General features: G+C 42.3%; 3 protein-coding genes across 4 annotated transcripts in view; 1 reads left to right on the top strand and 2 right to left on the bottom strand.

The window, feature by feature from the left end:
- Positions 1 to 4,354: 4,354 nt before the first annotated feature.
- LOC6629250 (uncharacterized) lies at positions 4,355 to 6,181 on the bottom strand. The gene is made up of 3 exons (XM_002052738.4): positions 6,028 to 6,181; positions 5,367 to 5,974; positions 4,355 to 5,206 (listed from the first exon to the last, which is right to left on the bottom strand). Exons 1-3 carry the CDS (start codon positions 6,112 to 6,114, stop codon positions 4,933 to 4,935), a joined length of 969 nt encoding a protein of 322 aa, XP_002052774.2. The 5' UTR covers positions 6,115 to 6,181; the 3' UTR covers positions 4,355 to 4,932.
- A 680-nt stretch (positions 6,182 to 6,861) lies between these two features.
- LOC6629251 (glycine-rich protein 1) lies at positions 6,862 to 8,688 on the bottom strand. 2 transcript variants are annotated; one of them, XM_002052739.4, is made up of 3 exons: positions 8,542 to 8,687; positions 7,717 to 8,471; positions 6,862 to 7,278 (listed from the first exon to the last, which is right to left on the bottom strand). In XM_002052739.4, the coding sequence occupies exons 1-3, from the start codon at positions 8,590 to 8,592 to the stop codon at positions 7,002 to 7,004; spliced, it is 1,083 nt and encodes a 360-aa protein (XP_002052775.1). In that variant the 5' UTR covers positions 8,593 to 8,687; the 3' UTR covers positions 6,862 to 7,001. The 2 variants fall into 2 exon arrangements, with proteins under 2 accessions (XP_002052775.1, XP_032294064.1); XM_032438173.2 differs by having other exon boundaries at positions 7,139 to 7,278; positions 7,691 to 8,471; positions 8,542 to 8,688.
- An 11,416-nt stretch (positions 8,689 to 20,104) lies between these two features.
- Positions 20,105 to 20,599, top strand: part of ham (hamlet) — a 40,119-nt gene continuing 39,624 nt past the window's right edge. Inside the window, exon 1 of the mRNA XM_032438170.2 lies at positions 20,105 to 20,488. Coding sequence (XP_032294061.1) covers positions 20,428 to 20,488 — 61 coding nt within the window. The 5' untranslated portion in view covers positions 20,105 to 20,427. The remainder of the gene's footprint in view (positions 20,489 to 20,599) is intronic.

The raw sequence follows: 20,599 nt of genomic DNA, 5'->3' as shown, positions 1-20,599 counted from the left end.
CAGCAGCAAATAGCAAAAAGCAAATCTAATTACACAGGAACATTTCCAAATGTAGCCGGAGAAAATTGTGTAGTGAAAATGTGATAATTGAAACACGGGGCTTCCAGACAGAGTTTTCTTTGGCATAAGAAAAACAATAAATTATGCACACAGCACATAAAAGACACAACCTGCCGGGCAACCTGAACACAACCAATGTGGCTGAGCCCAACTCTCCAATCCCAAACCCTAACGACAGGCCACAAATCTAAAGGGGGTAGCTGGCAAGTAACACTAATTGCCTGGCGGGCAAGCGGAAGGTGGCTCCTTCTACAACAATGCAATCCTGAAGCAACAGTGGCAACAACAGCTTGTTTTTGTTTAACCAGCGACGACGTTCTCGCCGTGCCCTGAAGCCTTAGGACACACACGAGCACATCCCCCGACGAATAAATATGAAAAGAAAAAAGGAAAATCGTTTACTACACGTTCCGGCAATCTCATAAATAATACCAAAATTTCATTAAGACAAATTATTGTCTATCAATATGTTGCCACCGAAACGCTGCTGGGCTGGTCACGCGCTCAATCACGCTACTCGCCACTGGCAACTCATAACTCGCTGTAATGCTTCGCCGTGCCGATTTGGGAATCTTTGAAGCAGTCGCGCAATAATTCTAGGCATGTTATTGTCTATGGGTTGCCGCTAGATCACATCTCGCTACATTTCACTCGCTCTCATCGCTCGGCACTAGTTGCTCGACACACGTTTCTCGTTACTCGTTGGCCATTTGCTACTCGTTACTTGCCACTCGCCACTCGTTGATCATTTGCTGCTTTATCCTTTTACTAATCGTTTAAGCTAACTCATGTTTTGTTCTCCATCAATATGTTGTCACCTGAAACACTCGTTCGTCCTCTCATACCACTCGCTACGCGTTACTCGCTACTTTTTACACGTCACCTCGTGCTCGCCCACTGCTCATTTGGCGCCCGGTCAGGTCGTGCCCTTTTGCTTGTCGTATTTGTGCTTGTGTTTATATAATAATATTTGCGGCTCATAATTGCATAAATTTTTAAATTGAACATTTTGCGCGCACACTCACGCCCCTCCCTCACGCCCTACTGCGTGACCACAGCCCAATAACCCGAACCAACTGAACCACCCGAAAGCAACCCGGTTCATTGTGTTGGCCGCTTTGGTATGGTTGAGTTTGGTTTTAGCTTAAATACGCTGCAAATGAAATTAAACATGCCCGCGGTACACAACAGCAAATTGAATTACGGCGTCTCTTTAGACTCTGAGCGAGTGTGCGTGTGTGTGTGTGTGTACATAAGTCACGTGCTTGCCTCAAAACTCGCTCGAGAGGCCTGTGAATTTCTATATGAGATAATCATCAGCGTGACAGCGGCTCGGCTGAGAGTTCGAGCCTCGTGTTCGCTTGAGGAGGTTCACAATCAAGTGTCCCCACTGTCTAAATACACTCAAAAAAATTACAATTAAAAAAAATATTTTAAAGATTTAATTCTATTTTTTAAGTTAATTTTCATTTTTTTTTAGACAAAAATTATGATTGGTTTCTATACTTCTTTTTCGCCTTGGACCCCATTTAAATTTGGCGATTGCAGCTAGTTTATTTTTCTGAGTGTAGTCACAATTTTGTTTTTTACAATTTCTCCAATATTTTCCCAATATTCTCATTCCCCCTCAGAGAAATCGCAGCTACCACTTGACTTCTTTCTAATTGTTATGGGCACATAAATTAATATACATACATATATGGCATTCCCAAGCTGGGCGACTGTCGCACAGATTCGATGCGTGGCGGCGATTGCGGTGCATCCAATTCGAGAAAATGGAAAACTTCGCGACGCCTTCATTTGGAAATCGAGTGTGAAATTTGATAAGTGGCTGCGCTGTCTGAAGATTACCGCTCAGCTGGCCGCACAGGAACTGCACTGGTTTGAGCCCTTAACAAACTCGCGCCGGCAAATTGAGAAACTATTCGAATTATGAATCGCGTCGCCGTTTTATGTGCATTTTATGGCTGCCCATTAAGATTTGTTTTGGACGCAGCGCCATAAAAAAGATCGTAAGTCTTGGATTCAAGACTCAAGAGTTTGACACAAATTGGTTTAGACTCAAAACATTTAAATATGAATGGAATGCCAGTTGTTGAGGGATCTCTTATGCAGTACTTGCCTCTGTTGATTTGCTTTGTTGTGATCTCTTTAATCTCTTAAGATTTGTGACCATTGCTGACTCGCTTTTAAAGATGTTCATTTATATTTATTCATTATATTTTTTAACTCTTTTGTTCTTAATGAGATCAAATTTGTGTTGTGGGCACGAGCAAAGCCGGATTATTATCTGTATATTCCACTTTAAACTAATTTAATGTGCTTATATATTTATTGATTTAAATCTTAAAACTTTACCGATCTTTATACAATAAGCGGTCTTATATATATCTTTAATTATGGTCCTAACACTTGGCCAATAACTTGTGTCTACGTATCATAAACAAATTTGCAGAGGCTATAATAATTATGTCATTTTGTCAGATCGGACCACTATATAATATTGCTGCCATAGGATAGATAGTTTGAATGAGAAGGCTCCTATAAAATATTCTTTTTTCACTGATATTTTTATCAAACTCAGCAATTTCAAGCTTCTCTCTTCTGTAAGAGGGAAATGTTTACATGAATAACCTTACAAGATATCCTTTCTTTTTAGTTTATTTATTTTTAATTGTAAATAAAGGTCTTCTTGGGAAAATACTTTTGCTACAAGTTTCTTAAATTATGAAATGTGTTAATTTCTATTTAAGGCAATTTTCTAGATTTTTGTTTTCAGTGAATTGTTATCAGTCAAAGAGTTGTTTCACATTGAAAATATCTTCAAATTGTATAAGCTTTGTTATTATTGCAATTTTTTATGAAAATCTTTGTTATTTACTTTATATCAGGAGCAAAATTTGAATCGATGAATTACTTTTTCTTGTACACATAATTCCCTAAGATCTCATATAGATTAAGGATTTTGGTTGTAGCCTGAACTCCTTTGCCAACTATCACATGCAATGCTCATAACAATGCCCCCCCCCCTCCTTAGCTACCCTCTCCGGCGTATAACCCATTATGAGTGTATTTCGCAGAGCTCTACTGGAAGGACATGTCTCACGCTTAAGGAGCTGCTGGTCAGCAACTTAGTATTTTATGTGTATGTATATAAAGATTATATGGACACACACACACACACACACACACGCACAGCACTAAAGACACTAAGCACGACAAAAAGACATTAAACACGACAACGAAATAAAAAAAAAGAAAATGTTTATAAGAGAAACAAAACATTGAAATTTCTTATCAGCATTTCCGCTTTTCGTGACCAATGTCTGGACTATGCGCACGTGCCTCGGTGTGTGTGCGCCTGTGTGTATATGTGTGTGTGTGTGTGTGTGTGCACAGGAGTATCAATTTCACACACACACAAACACACACACACATAAGCAAGCAAGCCAGGTCCGTGTGGTCATGCAAAGGTTATAGAAATGGAAAAGCCAAAGTGGGCTTTTGTGTGCGCGCACCTGTCATTGGCTTTTCGCTGGTTTTCGTAGTGGAAAGACACGCCACAAGAGTCAAGTTGGGCCCCATTTTATATTCTGCTTATATCCACACATTATTCATAAATATGCAAATCGGGCTGTGTTATAAATTCTGAAGGCTTTTCTCATTTTTCCATTTGACTTTGCGAGTCTTTCTGTTCATGTTTAACACTCAATCTGTGTGGCAACTCCCAGGCCGAGGGCGAGCATATGCCACATTACCTCCGAAACAAATTAAATCGTTTCGCATTCGACTCGAACCGAGCGGCCAGCTCAGGCATAACCAGAAGCAGAACCAGAAGCAGTAGCAGAAGCAGCCCAGCTCTAAGGAGCTGCAAGGACTTCTACACATGCTCGATGCTCGTTAGGGGCGGTCGATGGTTGGCTGATGTGCGTGGCATGTGGTGGGCGTTGCCACACACACACACACCACACTCCACACTACACACACACCACACACACACCACACACACATTCAATTGTGCTTGTAATCTAGGGAAACCACAAACTCAAACACATACAGACTCTCTTCCGTTATATCTGCGCACATACATGTGTCTTGGGAAATGTTTGTATACCCTGTAGTGCCAAAATAGATGAGAACAGGGTGGCATATACCTGTTAAAACGCATGCAATATCCCGAACTCAGCTCTAATAATCCTCTTGTTATGCTAAAAAGAACAGAATTTCAAATTTGATATATGTATATATATTAATATGTAGAAAGAGAAAAAGTTGTAAGTAAAGATGCGGTTAGTTTTAGGTCTTCAAAGGTTTTATACGTTTTATTATTCTTAATACAAACAATTATTTGTAAACATCTGAGTACGTATGCACAGGGTGTCTTGCTAGTCGAGCATCTTACGCTCAGTTATACCCGTTTCAGACATTCTCTGCCTTTTTCCAGGGCATTGCTTGTTTGTCTGGACATAACGTTCTTTGATTTAAAACAACATAAATTATACATTTCTCTGGCAATCCCCACCCACACCCACACCCACACACACACTCACTCTCCTCCTCCTTCTATCCGAGCCCCTCCTCGGCAATATGTAGGTAAATATATGTGTTATATAATGCGCACAATCGCTGCCAGGACACGAATCGAAAGCTGTGAGGGCCTGGGTCTGGCCTGGACTTAGGGTAATTGGAGGTAGTCGTTATGTTTGTCCCGGATAATATTAGTTTCCTTCGGACTGTGGCCTGGCTGGGTGGGGTGTGGGACCGGAACTGTTCAGCTGACTTCTTGTCGCCCAGCAGCAAGGATTCGGCTTCGCCGGGCATCCGTATTGTCGCAGGACACTCGTCGCAGGACACCTCGGCAATCATCGGTGGTCAGATTTTTTGGTGTAATGGATACTTCGGTATCAAATATTCCATTCGCATGTTACGCCTCATTTGGCACTCTTGAAAGTCTCTGAACTTTGGATAGTTGTCTGTGTTGTGGCACTGCTCGGAAGAGCCTTGAATGGTGATCTGCCTTCTGAGGCTTTCCCAGATTGGCCTATGTTTTATTTGGTGCCAATACTTTCTCGGGGTCAGATAATCTAACACTATGGGCCTATTATATACTGTTGTCTTGCCCAAACACACAAGACCGAGCGGTCCCCTTTTGTGAAAAAAAAATATACAATTTATCCAGTTAGCATAACAGTTGATAATCTCGCAGGAAAACGTTTCAATATAAACATTTTTTTGAAAAGGCCATCTTATCTTCGGCTTGCCAAAGATAGCGTTCGCAATTTGCGCATAAATGGGTTAATACTCACGTGGGATAATAACTGCGGATCGCCATCGAGTCAATCCGCAGACGCTGCACGGTGCGAGCTTTGTTGATGCCGAAACGCGTATCGTGCCACACTTTGCCATAGGTAGCGCCCCAATAGTGGTACACCCAGTCGCCTTTTTCGTTCTGTATGAATCGCGGCAATGAAACGGTCACCTCGCCCGAGTGTTTGTTTGTTTTGTAGCCAACACCGCTACGGGCACGGACGACTTCCGGTTTATCTGCCGCACCGCCGCCTGGCCCCGACCTGCCGGCCGCCTGTGCAGCCGGATCGCTGCCTCCCGTTTTCTCTGCCGTTTTCCCTGCCTCATCGCCAGCTACCGCCTTCTCTGTTGCATTGCCAACTGCCGCACCGTTGCCTTTTCCGTCATCAGCTCCTTCCAACTTCTTTGCCGCATCGCCGCTCCCTTCCGTCGTATTTGCCGCATGGCCAACGCCCTGTGCGAAAAGCTGCACAAACTTTGTGGTTAGCCCTGGTGGTAAAAACGCCTTCGGTGCAAATAGCTGCATGCCCCAGCTCTGATTTTTGGCCGCGGTTAATAGATTATCCGGCCTCAGACTTGTTGCTCTCAAAATTGCCGCTTGTAATTCCTGCGACAGAGATTCGTAATGGAGGAGGAGAAGTCTTTGCAGGCGACACTTACGACATTTTGGCAGGCAATCGCCAAGATAAACAAACCAAAATTTAATCTCAACATTTCAAAAATAAATCTGACAAGAAATTTGTACATATTGGAGTAAACCTAACGCAAATTATTCGATTCTATATAAACTGAAACAAACGATTTCCTATTATAGTTCAGGGACTTATCAATCCAATTTCAAACGTAAATTGGTCTAATTTGTTGTTTTCATGAAGATGAGATCGTATGCAGAAAACGTTTAAAATAGACATAGAAAAAGGAGCTTAGAGATTAAAGGGATTGAGGGAGCACAATTTTGCAATGTTGAGGATTTTATTACGAGGATAATATGAGCTAGAGTTATTTAATAGATTAAAAGTAGTCGGATACACGGTATCTGTTAGTCGTGCATCTTTGCAACCTTTCGAGGTCAGCTAATGTATATTCATTTATGTGCAGTCACGAATTTGCCTAGGATTTGAACCAGTGTCCTCTATTTTGGATAACCTGATACGCGGTTACCCTTCACCCTTTGTATTATAGCTGAATACAGGGTATCTGCTGCTCGTGCATCTTAAGAGCAAGTCTAATCGATATCCATCTATCTGTATTCTGGAACATCTATATATTTGTCTAGGGTTTGAACCGGTGCCCTCTATTTTGGATAACCTTATACGGGGTATCTGCTCGTCGTGCATTGTCGCCTGTTGCAAGCTAACGAGTGAGTCTATAACTACAGTCATTTATGTGCGACCTGAAGCATAGATCTATTCGGCTAGGATTTGAACCAGTGCCCTCTATTTTGCCTTAGTTCACCCTTCGAGCACACACACAAGTCAATTCAAACAAGCAAAGTTTTCGGTATATATATAATTTTAACCAAATTTTATTAAAAAACTTCCAAAATATAAAAACAAAAACATTGCGATGAAAAAAAAAAAAAATAAATGATGAAGAACAGTAAAGACAACTGTGAATGGCCATCAACGGATGATCTAGTTTCGCATTTGGTGCATGGGATACATGGGTATTATGTGCTCCAGTCGCATGTTGCGCCTGATTGCGCACTCCTGATAGTCCCTCCACTTGCCAAATTTCTCGCTGTCGTGGCACTCTTCGGAGTTGCCCTTCGTGTAGATGTGACGCCGCAGCTCGTTCCAGATGGGCCGGCCTTTAATCTCTTTACTATAGACGTTTCGTGCAATCCAATTTTTAACACGGGGCACATTGTAGATGGTGGAACTGTCCTTGCAAACGGTCGCTAGTTCTCCACTGTTGTGAGTAAAGAAAATTTATCGGTTGCTTACTGTTGTCGCGAGACTAAATGTCTAGTTATGGTATACAAATATCGATACATTTTCATATCGATAAATATCGATTTACTCGAGTAAATCGAATATTATAAGAGCCCCGCTAGACTGTACCCAGCCCATTTCCCGAGAAATTTATAAAAATCCCGAAATATATTAAACTTCTTTTTAGATACTTCGCCGATTCCTAGAAACTTAAAATAATCTTATTTGTAAATCTAGAGCCTTGCGCTTTGGTATACACGCACTTTCCTCGGCTATATGTAAGACCTGAGAATTTGACAAAGATCGGACTCTGCAGACCGAAGATACTGAAGACTGGTGTATGTCAAATTGAAGAACTATTTCAATACTCGAAACCTAGCCCAACCTACTTGGAACACTTTGTGGTTATACGCACTCTGGATAGTATTTTTTGGCTGCATTCGAGTCAATCTTGAAGTGCTCTATGGTGCGCATTTCGGGATAGCGCGAATCTTGCCCGACTTTGCCAAGGGTAGCGCCCCATAGATTGTACACCCAGTTGCCCATATGATCCCTGAAAAACTTGGGCGGTCCGCTGGGAGTCACGTCCTTGCCGCCGGCGGCGCCGCCGCCACCGCCGCCGTCGCCAGCTGCTCCAGCTGTCCCATTCCCTGCAGCGGCTCCAGCTGCACCCTCAGCGCCAGCTGCGGCTGCGCCATCAGCTCCGGCTGCTCCGGCTTCTGCAGCGTCTCCAGCTGGTGGAGCTGCTTCCTCGCCTTCATCGCTTAAAATAGGATTCTTCATTACAGTTTTTGGCTTCGATTTCTCTGGAAGATCCTTGTATTGATAATCTTCATCCGACTCGCTCAGCTTAGTATTAGTTGATGCTGTAGCTTTGTGCGGAAATAAATGCATGACAGTCGAAGTGCTCGGATCTGCAGTGTTAGATTTGGACACAGTCTCGTCAACTGTTGCCGTCGTCCTTGCACTTTGTACAGTCGTCGCAGCCGTAGTCTCTTTCTTAATATCGGCTGTTGCCGTTGTGCTGTTGTTCTTATCATCGGCTGTTGCCTTAGTTTCTTCTTCATCATCGTATGCGGACTCGTCGTCCAGGTCAGCTGCTGCCGCAGTCTTATCTTCCGGGCTGGCAGGCGTATTTTTTTTTAGTGGCGATGAGCGCGCATTATCTAGCTGCAATGTGCGGCAGGGTCAGGTCAGGATCAGGGCGAAGCTCGAGGCGAGATCTCACAGTGCAACTTACGCCAATCAGAAAAATAATCGCCAATATAAATAGAAAATTTGGTTTAAACATTTTTCGGAAAATAAAAAAAACTAGAAATTTGTATTTTCTAAATCAAATTCGGCGCAATAAATGAGTTTTCACATTTTCCAAAAACGCTTAACAATTCATGTCCGACATATCATAGAATTTTATTTCAAAGTTTTGATTTGATTGCAATCCGAAATTCGTATTGAATGAATGTCAATTTATTCAAAAAGAGACTTTTATTTTTTATGCAAGCAGATGTTATGTAGTATCACGGTATCCACTCACAATTATTCAAAATTTCTTTGGGCCTAACTCAACCTGACAACAGGCCCAAGTTCTTCCAAAGTTTATTGATCCTACGAACCTTTAAGCTCCCCCAGCCTATCTTCTATGTGTTAAGTCCGATCGATTTGAAATATTTCGTTTTAGAAGTTGATCTTCAAACGTGTCCATATCCCAAAAGTGAAGGCTATATACAATATCTGGGGAAGTCCTTGAGAATATTTTAACAACTCGTTCGGCCACGAGCGTGACATCGAGCTAGCCAGCGAGAGATCGCCGGTTCAAATCCAACAGTAATGTTTCATTTTGTGGATGTATGTGGTTGCAGTTGTTATAGTTCAATTGCGAGTGCCTAGGTGTCTCCACGTCGAACCAGCAAGAGAGAAATCGTCAGTTCAAAGCTAGCAAAAAATTTCAATATTCAATCAATATTAATATATAGAAAAAAGTTAATGGGTATAAATTTCTATGCATATTAGAATAATATTTTAATTTGCAGCATTCTCGACTTTTGCACTCGGAGCTCTTAATTAATTTGCTGGTTAATTGCCGCAAGTTAATTAGCTTGGCAAGAAAGCAAATTTTGCGCTAGGGCAGTTCGTTGAGGAGCTGCCAAATCTAAGCTTGTTGCCCATTTGAAAATGTCCTTTAAGCCATTGTTTGCGTACATTTTTTGTGCGAACTTCGCCAACCAGAACTAATCAAATTCAACTGAGCCAATTTTTGCGGGCAATCCAAAAGCGGGCAACTGGAGAGCAGCTAACGGTCTATCATTGAATGGCTGCCTGGCTTGGTCAGGGGATGCGTGCATTGAGTGGGAGGGAGGGGGTAGGCGTGTGGGTGTGGCACTTAAAGCAGCCAGCGAATGCGACTAAAATGCGTGCAAATGCGCGCTGGCCCCGCTGATGCATACAATAAAATTATGAACATAATGAAATACTTTATTTTCACATACAATTTCAGTTTTAATTTAAAATACCCTGTAGTAAATGTTGGCCAGTATATTGGTTTGCCGTCTATTGAACTATTGATAGCTAAACTTTATATTATAAATTAAATTAATTGAGTTATGTCATTCTCTTGACCTATAACAATTTTAATGAGTCTTAATATTTTTTAATTGGATTATTATTAAAAATAAGCGAATTCTTGTATAATTTAGCATTTTGATAGAAACACACGAAAGGCAGTTTTATTTGCTATAACCAAACTTCTTAATATTTGAGTAATATAATTTCAGAAAACACATTTTCGATATTTACCAATTTAAGCACTTCAAATATCTGCACACTATCAAAACTATTTTTTTTTATAGGGTATCTGGCAGTGAGCTCTTGTGTTCTGTATGTATATGCAGCTAGTGTTGTTGTGCTTGAAATGCTTGCGACTTGAAATGGCAAAATGGCAGTTTACGCTTGTTTGGCATTTTGTGGCAACGCAGCAAGCCCCCTCCCCCCTTACCGCCCACTCTCTACCTCCCACGACCCATTACCCATGCCTCTTAGCCAAAGGCAGCTCCTGACTTCACCTGCCCAGCCATCGAGTGGCACACTCGAGCATGTCTTTACATCTCTTTACGCTTGGCTATAGCTCAAAGTGCTTAACTGGCTAAAGGCTGGGCGGGGCAAGCTGGGGCGGGGCAGTTGGTTGGGTAGTTGGCTATAAAATACCCTTTACTCCCTCCTATACCAATTGGCGCATAGGGTATAGAGTTGTGCTAGCATAGAGTGCACATAAATGCTGGAGATAAATGCTGAAAATTCAATTATGCTCGAGTGTTGGCGGAGTCGATAATGCTGCAGTTCTGAAGAAGGTCTGACATGGTCAGATAGCTTGCAGACCGAAGGGAACCCGAGCCCACATTGTATGATCTCGAGTATCTTTGTTTGTATTTTTAGGCATTTATCTGGCTGGCAACAACAACAACAACAACAACAACTTAACAACTTAACTTAGTTCTGTTTGGTCAGCAGAACGTCAATTGCTGAAATGCATCGCACAAGAGTTGAGCGCATGTCGTGTTTTCTTTCGTGACACGAGCACGTTTAAAGATCCACACGGCGTGAGAATTTTAAATAATTATTTAATCGATATAAAGCTACAATTATACAAGCAGTTAAAAGTAATGCAATTGCCATTTATCAAGATATTAAAACAAATGTCATATATTTCAATCTGCTTATTCTGATTGATTGATTGACTGATTGATTGGTCCTCAATGCACAGTCGAAAGTGTGTATGTTGAGGCCAAGAAGAGTCATAATCAGTTTGAAATATTATCGTAACAACAGAAGAATGTTCCATGTTTACGCATCTATTTACTTACATCTCTTTTGTATTGCCTGATTGACTGACTGACTAGCTGATTGATGCATAGCTCTTAGTGCAAACTGTGAAAGTAATAAAAAGCTGGTTTAAGATTTCAATTGCAATTAATTAGAAAAATAAAAACCATATATATATTCCAAGCAGTTTAGCCGGACTGATTGATTGACTGATTGATGAACAGCGCACAGCCCAAAACGTGAGAGCTATGAGTCAAAATTTTATTCAGTGCTCACATAAGTGAGCAGTGGGTTCGACAAAAGATTTGTACAAAAGTTAAATATTAACCCGATCGAATGCAATTTTTTTTTTATAAGTTTTCACTCCAATGGGTGGAAAATGAGCGTAAACGGATGAATTTTTTTGTTTTTTTATATGTTTCGCTCTTTTCGACAAATGGACGTCTTCTCGTGCCAGAAATTCACGAGACTCGCCCATCTCTGCCTTCCACTTGGTCTGCCCCCTACTCTCAGTTGATCTCACTTTAAGATCTGTATCTGTTTAGCTGTGGTCGAGGATCGCCTGAAAATCGATCTGCAGACATGAAAAGCGCCAAAATGCGCAAAAGTCACGTAGTCAGCAAATGGAACAGAGACAAGAAAGAGCCCCCCATAAAACCATATAGAGCGGCCCCATATAGACAACGCTAATGAGTTCGACGATTTATGCAAAATGCAAAATGCAAATTGCGTGCGATTCGCATTGAACTGTAGCCCAAACTGGGGCCAGCCGCAAGTGTGCACTCGGCTTGGGTGTTCACTGTACCTGGATGTGAGATCCAGCAAGCAATTAAAGTGTCACAAGTTCGGGACATGCGATATTACATGACGCAATGCCCAAGATTATGAATATAAATGCAAATTAGGCACAGCTCGATGCCGCGGGTCTGTCTCTTAAGGTGGCCGGGGGCTGGGAGCAGGGTGCAGGGGTTGGATAGGGAGCGTGACAATCATTAAAAGTCAAGTGAACGTCGTGAGCTCCTTCGTCGCTTGAACAATCACTGAAAATGACTAACGGTAACCACGATAGTCGACATCCGGGCAACGGGCCACCAAGGTGGGTTGGGTTGCCACCAGGTAGGGTGGCAGCAGGTGGGGTGGCTCGGGGTGCTCAGTTTGGTCGCTGAAAGAAAATTACGCTCTTATCTCGCTTCCTGTCGTGACACAATTTTCTATCATAGCCAAGTCAAGGACTTGTAGAACTCTAGCCGGACTCCAGCCGGACTCGAGCCGGACTTTTGTGTGACCGTTGCCGAGTCAAAAGACATAAAGTTATTATTGCTTTTGGGCCGGGGTAAAAGGGGCACCGATTCCGGCCAGCCATGATAAATGTGTCCAGCGCACGTTTCTGGCCGAACGTCATAATTTAGTCAACATTACATCATATATAGCTCGAATATAATATACACAATATTGGCCTAGAAAATGTTGCCTAAGACCCTGGAAATCTTGCATAATTAGATAGACTCGCCGCATGCAAGCCCAGCGCCGATTCTTATATAGATTAGCGGGACAAACGTATATTATTCTATGAATATCATAAATACTAATTCGTTATTAAGTGCTTACCGACGCCACGCCCCTCGCCCTTCCCACGCCCTCTTTTTTGCCACCTTCCCCCTGCTTTTGTTGTTATTGCAATGAGCAAGCCAGAATATCGAAGTGAAAATCTAGCGTACGTGACAAATTGAAAAAAGCGCATCAGTGAAGCGAAGTTAACTAGTGAGACCTGTGTGGAATCAACCATAGAATATTGGACGACTTGGAACGATGTCGAACGACACTTTTTGACGACTTCCTACGACAACAGCCGCAGTCGCAGCAACCGCAGCAGCAGCAACAACTATACTAAAAAAAAGCTACTGCAAATGCTGCTCGCTTTTAACGAGCGTTCGTTAAAAACAGCCAACAGTCTCTCGACCCAACCTCCACCTACTTCTCCTGCTCTTGCTCCTGCTCCTGCTCCACCCTTCTATCCAAGTCTTCCAGTCGACTGCAGTTGCCGGTTGCTGCAAGTAAAACTATCTCGACACGTGAAATGAGTTGTTATCAACGCAACGTGCAAAACTGTTGTTCGCACCGTGGTGCAAAATGCATTTTTCATGCGCCAAAAAAATGTGCCTAATTCATTTAAGGCAAAGTTTAAAAACTTTTCTGGCTTTGCATGCATTTCATTTTATTCTCGCAAATGTATTTTAAAACTAGAAAATTTGTGAAGTTTTTAAAGGCAAATGGCCTTTAAAAATTTGGGGGCATATATTTTATTTGTCTATAAATTTTAAAATGTTTATGTCCTTTACTTGCGCAAGTTTTCTTTTTTCTTGAATATTATCATAACTGGGACTGCAAGTTCGGCCAAAAAAAAATCGCGAGCTAGATTTTTTCGTTCACCCAAAATTGGCATCTAGCGAATATGGTTAGATAAATCCAATGATTGGGAACTGCTTTATTTATAATTTTTATCTAGAGTTTCTTATTTTTAAGCAGAAATCAAATTGAACAAATTCAACATGAAGCTTAGAACCGCAGCATTCAGATTGCAAAATATGCTGGATCATGTGTCACTGCGAAAACAAATATGTTCAAATATACGTGAATATAATATAATATATGTATTCTATAAGAATAAATAACAAGCCACAGTGTATAATACACAGATCTAATATTGATGTTGACCACTGTGCGCTGTCACGAAGCTGTTAAAGCTAGTGAAAAACATCGCCTGACTAGCAAATACCCTGCCAAATATCTACAAACTGTTCTTTTGATGAATAGTATGAAATATTTATTTAAGAGATTGTTTAATTTCTTATGGTTAAGTTTTAATAAATTTGTTTTAAAATTTACAAAATTTGCAAAACGATGACAAATACATATTTTACTGGAGAGAAATATCAGTTCATCTAAATATTTACAAATTTTACCTACAACTAATTAAAATTCTTAAAGCAAGCAACTTTTCGATTTTATCGATCTATCGATTTATCGTTTTATCGATTTTTGTAAAACGTACAATATTGATGCAAGCTGAGAGGCAATATCTGTGTCGAGGGTATTTAAAACTGATTACCATGACGCAGATCAGAAATATTTGTTGAGTGTGCGTCGTTACGTTTACTGTTACTGTTCTTCTTCTTCTTCTTCTTATTGCTCTTGCGTACATTTCAGACATACACACAAATTCATATATATATATATACATATATATACGTATTTGTTGTTGCTGTTGCTGACCAGGAGAATGGAATTGTCGTTCTGGTTGCCATTGTCACCCGACAATCCCAATTACCGTACACAGATGCTGTGGCTGTGGTCGGGCCCAGTTGCTGCCCCTGCCCGTGCCCCAGTTGCCTGTGCCACTGGCTCTTATGGCTCATAACTTTTCAGTTAATGAAGACATAAAACTCAGCGTTGGGAGCTGCTGTTGCTGCTGCTGCTGCTGCTGCTGCTGCTGCGGCAGCTGCGGCCATAAAGCTAAGGCCCTGGGCAGAGAGAAGCTGCCGAAGCTTTTGTTCGCTTCTCGTTTGTTATTGTTGTTGTTGTTATTTGTTTGTTTGTTTTGGCAGTCACAAGTTAGTTGCAAGATGCTTGTATCTGGCTTTGTGCCAATGTCTTATACATACATATATATATATATATGTGTGTGTGTGTGTGTGTGTATGCATGTGTGTATATATATTTATTTGCTGTGTATCTATGTGTATCTGGCTAGTGATAAAACGTGCCAGGCAAAGCTATGTATATAGATAAATACATATGTACATATGCATGTACACGGTGAAACGCCATTTTGAAGCGCTGCCGCAGTCGCTGTTACTGTCGCCGTCGACGTCGCTGCCGCACGACTGTCGCTATCAGCGCACATCAATGGACCAACGACAGTGGCGACAGTTTGGAGCACATTACGTTGGTCAAAGTGTGAGAGCTGTGCGGCACAGATGAGCGAACGGGATGGCCATAGTGAAGAGATAGGAGGAAGGGAGAGAGTGAGAGAGAGAGAGGGTAATAGAGAGAGAGAGAGAGAGTGAGAGCGCGCGCGTGCTGACAAAATGAGCAGCGACAGCGACAGCGGCAGAGCGTCAGCGTTTGCGGCGACACACAGAGATAGAGAGATATGATAACAGCAGCGACTGCGGCAGCGACGGCGACGGCGGCGGTGACTGCGGCGTTGACTGCGACGACTGTCTATGCCACGCCTATATGCGCAGCAGCTTGTGGACGCTGCCGTTGCCGTCGGTAAAAAGTGTTGGCCACGTTTGATTTAGTTGCGGCTAACCTAACCTCAATCAAGGACTCGTCCCGGCCGGCCGCAGGCATTGTCCTTGGCGAGGCCAAAGCTGGCGTCGTCGGCGCTGCCATTGCAACAGTTTGCCACCACGTTTGGCCTCTTAACACAGTTCATTAATCAAAAAACATGCCACAGGGACCAGCAGCAGCAGCAGCAGCAGCAGCAGCAGCAGCAGCAAAGGTGGCACAGCAAATGCCAATTCGCCGCGCCAAGGCGAATTCAGCACACGAAGACTCGCTGCTCTCTTAGCCAAAGCTCCACCTACCGACCCAAAGCGCAGACGCACAAAGCACACACACGAGCCGCACAGCCAGCGCATGTGAGAGAGCGAGAGAGCAGCTCGTGTGCTAAATGGAGCTGCGGCTGCCAACTGCGCTGCCGCCAGTCAATGACGATGACAAACGAATGACAGACACTCTCTGCGCTGTTGTTGTTATTGCTGCTTGGGGAGAGAGATAATGGGCAAGAGATAAGAGACGTCAGGCAGCGATGGCGATGTCTACAACAAAAACAACAAAAACAGTTACACAAATGCCCGCCAGTCAGAAACGTTCGTTTTTCGTTTTTGTGCGCCTGTGTGAGTGAGCATGGCACTGTGTGTGTGTGTGTAAATGACTGTGCAAGTGTGTGTGTTGTGTACGCTGGGCAGATGCTTGCTGCGTTGCGAGCTTTGCTGTGCTGCAATTTACGATTACCTCATACTGTAAATTGCATCTCATGCTATACACGCACACACACACACGCACACACACACACACACACACACACAGCTACGCCATGTACATAACGTGTATCTGTGTGTTGCTTTTTCTGATAATTAAATGTAAGCTAAATTATTTCATTTTGCCAATGCAATGCAGTCTTCTCCTCCGTCTCCTCGCCCCCTTTCTGTTTACACACTTTTGCGCTGTCTGCTGCCTCGCCAGAGAAATTAATGAGAATTTTCTTATGGCTCGCAAATCGTAATGAAAGAGGCCTTCACATTTTGCCTCAATTTAATGCACACACATACATAGGTATGTTTATTTGTAATCGTATGTGTGTGTGCGTGTGTTTTTAGCTCTTAATTAAGCCAACGCATTTGAGGTCAATACGTTGCGGCTGTGCTCGAGTTGTGGCTGGGTCTCTGCACGCTCCAAAGAAACCTTTTCCAAAAGTTATGGATCTGACCAAAGTTTAAAGACGATTTGGAAAATAAACCCTTTATTTTCTTCTACCTTTTTCCTTTTTATCTAGTTTTGATTAGCTTTGACTGTCCAGAAATCGAAACAATTTGAATCAAATATTGAATATTATTATATTATATTATATTATATTATATTATATTATATTATATTATTCCTGAGATATCCTGAGAATTGAACCAGCGACCTTTATTTTCAGTTGCATTATTAAACAGCTAATGTAGACATTTGTTTAATTTTATTTAATTATTTATTGATTATTTTAAAAATGAAAGTGGTTTTGCAGCTCGAATCAGCACCGGTCATAATTATTTTAATCAATCTAGTTAGTCAGTCTCTAATCTAAGGGCAGAATGCGAAACAAAAAATCGCATTGAAATATGAATATTTGACTTGTAATTTATTTGGGTCACATTAGATTCGAATTCTGTACGAATTTACAGATATAAAATTAACTGAATATTTTCGCCAAAAATTAACACAATTTTCACATTTCCTCTGCGTAGATAAATACAAAAATGTTCAGTTGTTTTTCTTTGTTTTCTTCTATTTTTTTCTTTCATAATTAGCTTCGCGAAATGACTTCATTTGCTTTCGCAAATGATAAATTTAGATGTGTACTAGATGTGCGCCTTATAGGTCACCTTCAAATTGGCAAATCCCATCAGCTAAATGTGTGTGTGTGTGTGTGTGAGTTATACGTAAGCAAGATCAAGTGCATTTATAATTAGCACACACACACACACACACACACACACACACACATACACACTATATATATATGTCTGTATATATTCATTTAGATTTTTGACCGACTTTCTAGCACTCGTGTATGGCGCCCCGTATTACACAGAAAACTTAGATAAACACTAATAAAATTTGTGTACTATAATATTAATAGGGCGCAACACATTTGGATAGCGAGTCGTTTACAGCAATTATACGTTCCATAAAGCTGCCCAAAAACTGAAATTGTTGTTGTTGGGAAAATCTTTTGCATATTTTACGACATGGCAAAACAAATGTTTCTCACTCGCCCGAGTTGCTTTTATTATGAGTTTTCTCGTAATACGAAAAAAATGCGAGCAATGCGCTGAAATTGGAACGCAGACTGCAGCAGGGCAGGTGATAGTCGAGCGCGGAGGAGGGGACGGCGGTCGGGGGACGGGAACCGGGGGCGGATGTTGCCCTGCACATGCACATATTGATTGCAAGCACTTCCAAACGGGGTAGGGGTGGGGGGTTGTGGCTGGGGCCTGGGAGCTGAGGGCTTCACTTATGACAAACGACTGACACGCGGCCTGCGCAGGCGACAAATGCAGCGCGCAAAAGTTACTTAAAAGCCAAGCAGCCCCCCTCCTACAACTCTCTTCCGCCCTCCCTGTCTGTCTGCCCTGCCCAACGGGGTGGCCGCATTTGACCATTTGCCTGCCCATTGGCTGGCCAAGCAAAGCAGAGGGCGCCCAGCGGGCCGCCCTGCTCGAGGGCTGTTCATTAGTTGCCGCCCGAGTGGGCCCTCGACTGTGGACTGAGGGTTGACGGCTGAGGGCCGAGGGCATGTGCATGGGCTTTAATAACTGCCCTAGGCTTATAGATAGATGGCACAGATAACAAGGTTAAGTGAGCAGCAGATTGAGATACGCTCCACCAAATGCGAGTCGTGTAAAGTTTAAGCAAGGCCTGCGCTGAAAAAAATTATAGAAATTGCAAGAAAATTGCTTATCAAAAAGATTTACTAGAAATTTAGAAATATTTAACTTCGAGGTGCGCGGCTTATTTTATTAAAATCAAAATATGTAAATAGTACTTATTGTACATGAAAACATATTTTATTCTCAAAACAAGAAAATGTTCTTGATTTAAGTTGTTTACCTTCTTTTTTTTTTTGAGTGTCTGAATCAGTTTTTTTTTTTGGGTGTTTCTTAACACTAACTCGACCAACATCTATGTATATATTCCCATTTATTTAATTTAATATGCAGGCCTGACCCTAGAGTCCAAAGAGGACGACGAGCTTCATTCTAGCTCTGTTCTGCCATTCTTTCCGTATAAACTCTTCGAACTCGGGAACTACAAGAGCTAGAAGTTTGAGAGGTTACTCGCATGCTTTAATGTTGAAGATTCTTCTATGTCTTCTATATCTCTTTCCATTTACATAAAAACGATAAATATGTATATTTGGGCATGATTTCTTAAGCCAAAACTCAAGAATTATAAGAGCTGGTTACTCCAAATTTGCTATGTGGCTTATGTTTTATTAGATTAAAAATAAAAATGTTTCACTTCTTCGATGGCTGCCCCCATTTATACCCAAAATGGAAATAAACTCATTTATAAAGTTAGAGCCTTGGGCTTTGGTATACACATCGTTTTTTATGCCTTGTTTTAACTCTGAAAATTTCATAAAGATCGGACTGTGAACACCGAAGTTAACCAAGCCTGCCTGTCCGTATATGTAGTTTCTTTTCAAGGAAAGAGAAAGCACACTCGCTGTGTGTGTGTGTGTGTGTGTGTGTGTGTGTGTTGGTGTGTGTAAAGAGCTTGGCTAGCACGCCTGTAGTCGCTGCTGGGTATCTTCTAGTCTTGCACTGCCCACGTGTTGTTTTGGATCAGTTCGAAGTGTTTTCGCTTTGAGCAACAGCTCGCTGGCTTCTGTCCGGCTGCGGCCCTGCTCTGGCCCACATTTCTGGCCACTTCGGATTGGATGGGCAGCTCGAGCGTCGCTCTGTGACGACGGGTTGCCCTGTCTCCGCGTTGCGTGACTTCATTTGCATGAATTACGTCGCGCTTTTTGTGCTTAGGAACTAAGCCTTGTGCCTTAGCTCTGTCCCTTGCCCCTTACCCTCTGACCTCGTGCTGGTCGTTAGTGTCCTTTGGCACACACACACACACACACGCACACACACAGGCACGTGGAGCTGCGGCCTACACCTACACGTGCCTGGGTCGTGGTGCTTGGGCTCGGATCAGGACTTGGCCTGCCATAATTGCCGTCGCCGTCTCCGTCGCGTAGTCAGTCGCAGTCGCCGTTGACTAAAAAAGTTTTTGAATACGAAAAGCATAAAAAAAAAAGAAACTATTGCCACAACAACAACAAGAACAACAAATACACATAGACGAAATACTCGTAGACTTGTGCCTCGCGCTGTCGGCGGCTTCGTCGTTGCCGCTGCCGTCGCCGCCGCTGCCGTCGCCGTCGTTGCCGTCGCCGTCGCCGTCGTCGTCGTCGTCGTCGTCAGTCGCGTCTGAGGAGCTTCAATGGGCAGGTGTGTGTGCCACACAGTCGGAGTCGTCGCGTTGTTGTTGTTGCCGCGCTTCTTGTCGCGCTTTTTTCGCAGTGTGCCTTAAACTTCAAGTTTGTTTTTTATGCCGAACAAACACTTTTTGCCGTCGGCCTTTTATTTCCGATATATACATATATACACACATATATACCTATATATATATATATATTTGTATATATTTGTGTGTATTTTCGCATCTTGGCCGCGTGTGCCTCCAGCGGAACGCAAAACATTGTCAGGAATTTTTGCCACAATTTTAAAGTCAAGCCGCAGCCACGCCTCCCCTCACGCCCCCACCCCCACGCGCGCCACATATGCAAATTTTAAATTGTGTCGCTTCAGTCGGTTCATTGTGCTCCTGATTTAAGTTGTGATTTCTAATTGTGCACACACACACACACACACAAACACACACACACATGTGGAGTGTGTGTCAATGTCAATGGCCTGAACTCTTGAACTCTGATTAGCTTTGCCAGTGCATCATGTGGATATAAGGCGGGAGCTCAGCATTCATGACGTCCCTGCTGGAGATTATAATGCGATCCAAAGCGATTGCTAGAAAATTTAGTCAAGGTAAACCCCATAAAAACTAAGGCAACTGCAAAATAGTAATAATGAAAATCTTAAGAATAAAACTTATAATTAAACAAAACAATTTATAATATGCATAATAACAAAAGGATT

The sequence above is a fragment of the Drosophila virilis genome, chromosome 4 (assembly GCF_030788295.1).
Source record: "Drosophila virilis strain 15010-1051.87 chromosome 4, Dvir_AGI_RSII-ME, whole genome shotgun sequence".
Lineage (NCBI taxonomy): Eukaryota > Metazoa > Arthropoda > Insecta > Diptera > Drosophilidae > Drosophila > Drosophila virilis.
Note: the sequence above shows the minus strand (reverse complement) of the source record. Positions and strands in the feature narration are given on the sequence as shown.